We start from the raw sequence: 1,768 nt of genomic DNA on the forward strand, positions 1-1,768 counted from the left end.
CAGACGATGACTGCTTCTTGTATGTATTTGTTGCGATTTGTACGCCAATCAATGGTTGAGAATATTGTAGGCCAGTTGTAGTAGTTGATGGGACATTTTTAAAGTCAGCATACATGGGAATAATACTAACAGCCAGTACAATGGATGCAGCAGGTACTGAAGTTTTATTTGTAGAAATATTGTAGCTTGTATGTTTTTTGTAGTACTTGCAAATTAATTGTAGAATAATTGTAGTTTGTATATATATGTCTTCTTCTGTATTTTTACTGCAGCCAATTAATTGCTTCTTGCTACATAATGTAGGTACCATATTACCATTGGCATATGATGTTGTTGATTCAGAGAATGACACATCATAGAAGTGGGTTTTTGAGCAATTCAAGCTCGCGTATGGTGAAAGACCAAATATGTGTGTTGTTTTGGATCGGAATGAGAGTATCTTGAAGGCAACATCTATTGTTTATCCCGGCATGCCACATTATTCTTGCATGTGGCATATTTGGACAAATATACGGGCAAAGTTCAAGAAGGGACATCTTAAGCTAAGTGAATTATACTTTGCCACAGCGCGGTCATACACACTTGATGAATTTAATGAAAGAATGTCAAATATTGAGGAGGTTGACCCCCGTGTTAAAGCATACTTATAATATATTGGATATCATAGATGGTCTCGAGTACATGCTACGGTGAACAGAACTTAGACTATAACATCAAACATTGAAGAGTCGTTGAATGCTGTAACAAAATATGCAAGAGAGCTACCGATAATAGAACTATTAGAGTATATGAGGATCCTTCTTGAACGTTGGATGAAAGAAAAATTATTGAAAGCAAAGGGTACATTCACATACCTTGGATACAAATTCAACAAAGAGTTGGATGACAACAGAACATTGTCGCACAAGCTTAGAGTAAGATCTGATTATTTATTGAATCAAATTCATAAACAACACAATGTAGATTTTTTGTAGATATTTTGTATATATCTTGGTTTTAACTGTATATGAATTGTTTTTTTGTTTGCAATGTACTCGTAGGTGAGGGTTTCAACAAACTATATCCATACAGTAATAGATGGTGTGAGGCGCTATATTGTTTGTCTTGAAAACAAGAAATGTAGTTATAGGCAATTCCAGCTTGATGAACTACCTTGTCCACATGCTTTGGCTACTTTAAGACAAATGGATGAGTCTTTTGAAGAATATTGTTCTTCTTATTACCCAAGGGCGTACCTCTTGCGTACTTATGAAATACCAGTAAATCCGCTGCCTGATGAAAGCAAATGGAATGTGCCATAACATATAACTAAAGAAGTAGTAAATCCACCTAAAGGAGGGAAAATGCAGCCAGGAAGACCTCAAAAAGAAAGATACAAAACATATGATGAAATAAGTTCAAACAAGTACAAAGTTTCATGTGGCAACTGCAGAGGAGAAGGGCATAACAAAAGATCTTGCAAGAATGCACCCAAAAAGAAATAAAATTGTATGTAGTTAATAGAATATTTCATAAAATTTGTTGGTTAGTTTTGGATAACAGATTTTGATGTGTAATCGTTGGTTTTTTTAAGATCGCAATGTAGTTAGTTAGGATTTTTCTATATTGAGATAATACTTTCATAGATTGATTTGTTTATGAATGTTTTCTATATATATAATCTAGAACTTTTTTACTATATATGGAATCCTTTACATAGTTGTTAATGTATTTTTGCAGTTTATCTACAATAAAACTACAAAAAAAAAATACATGTTTTTTTTAAAGA

General features: G+C 33.1%; 1 protein-coding gene across 1 annotated transcript; it reads left to right on the plus strand.

Annotated features, from left to right (window-relative positions):
- The first annotated feature begins 788 nt into the window (after positions 1-788).
- On the plus strand, positions 789-1,301 carry LOC142163814 (uncharacterized). The gene is made up of 2 exons (XM_075220960.1): positions 789-914; positions 1,041-1,301. Exons 1-2 carry the CDS (start codon positions 789-791, stop codon positions 1,299-1,301), a joined length of 387 nt encoding a protein of 128 aa, XP_075077061.1.
- Positions 1,302-1,768: the final 467 nt, after the last annotated feature.

The sequence above is a fragment of the Nicotiana tabacum genome, chromosome 1 (genome assembly GCF_000715075.1).
Source record: "Nicotiana tabacum cultivar K326 chromosome 1, ASM71507v2, whole genome shotgun sequence".
NCBI classification, from domain to species: Eukaryota; Viridiplantae; Streptophyta; class Magnoliopsida; order Solanales; family Solanaceae; genus Nicotiana; species Nicotiana tabacum.

Excerpts from the sequence above, each read along its gene's own strand:
- LOC142163814 (XM_075220960.1), top strand. The coding sequence starts at position 789 with ATGAGGATCCTTCTTGAACGTTGGATGAAAGAAAAATTATTGAAAGCA. Across the intron at positions 915-1,040 it reads CATTGTCGCACAAGCTTAGA|GTGAGGGTTTCAACAAACTA; the intron begins GTAAGATCTGAT and ends ATGTACTCGTAG.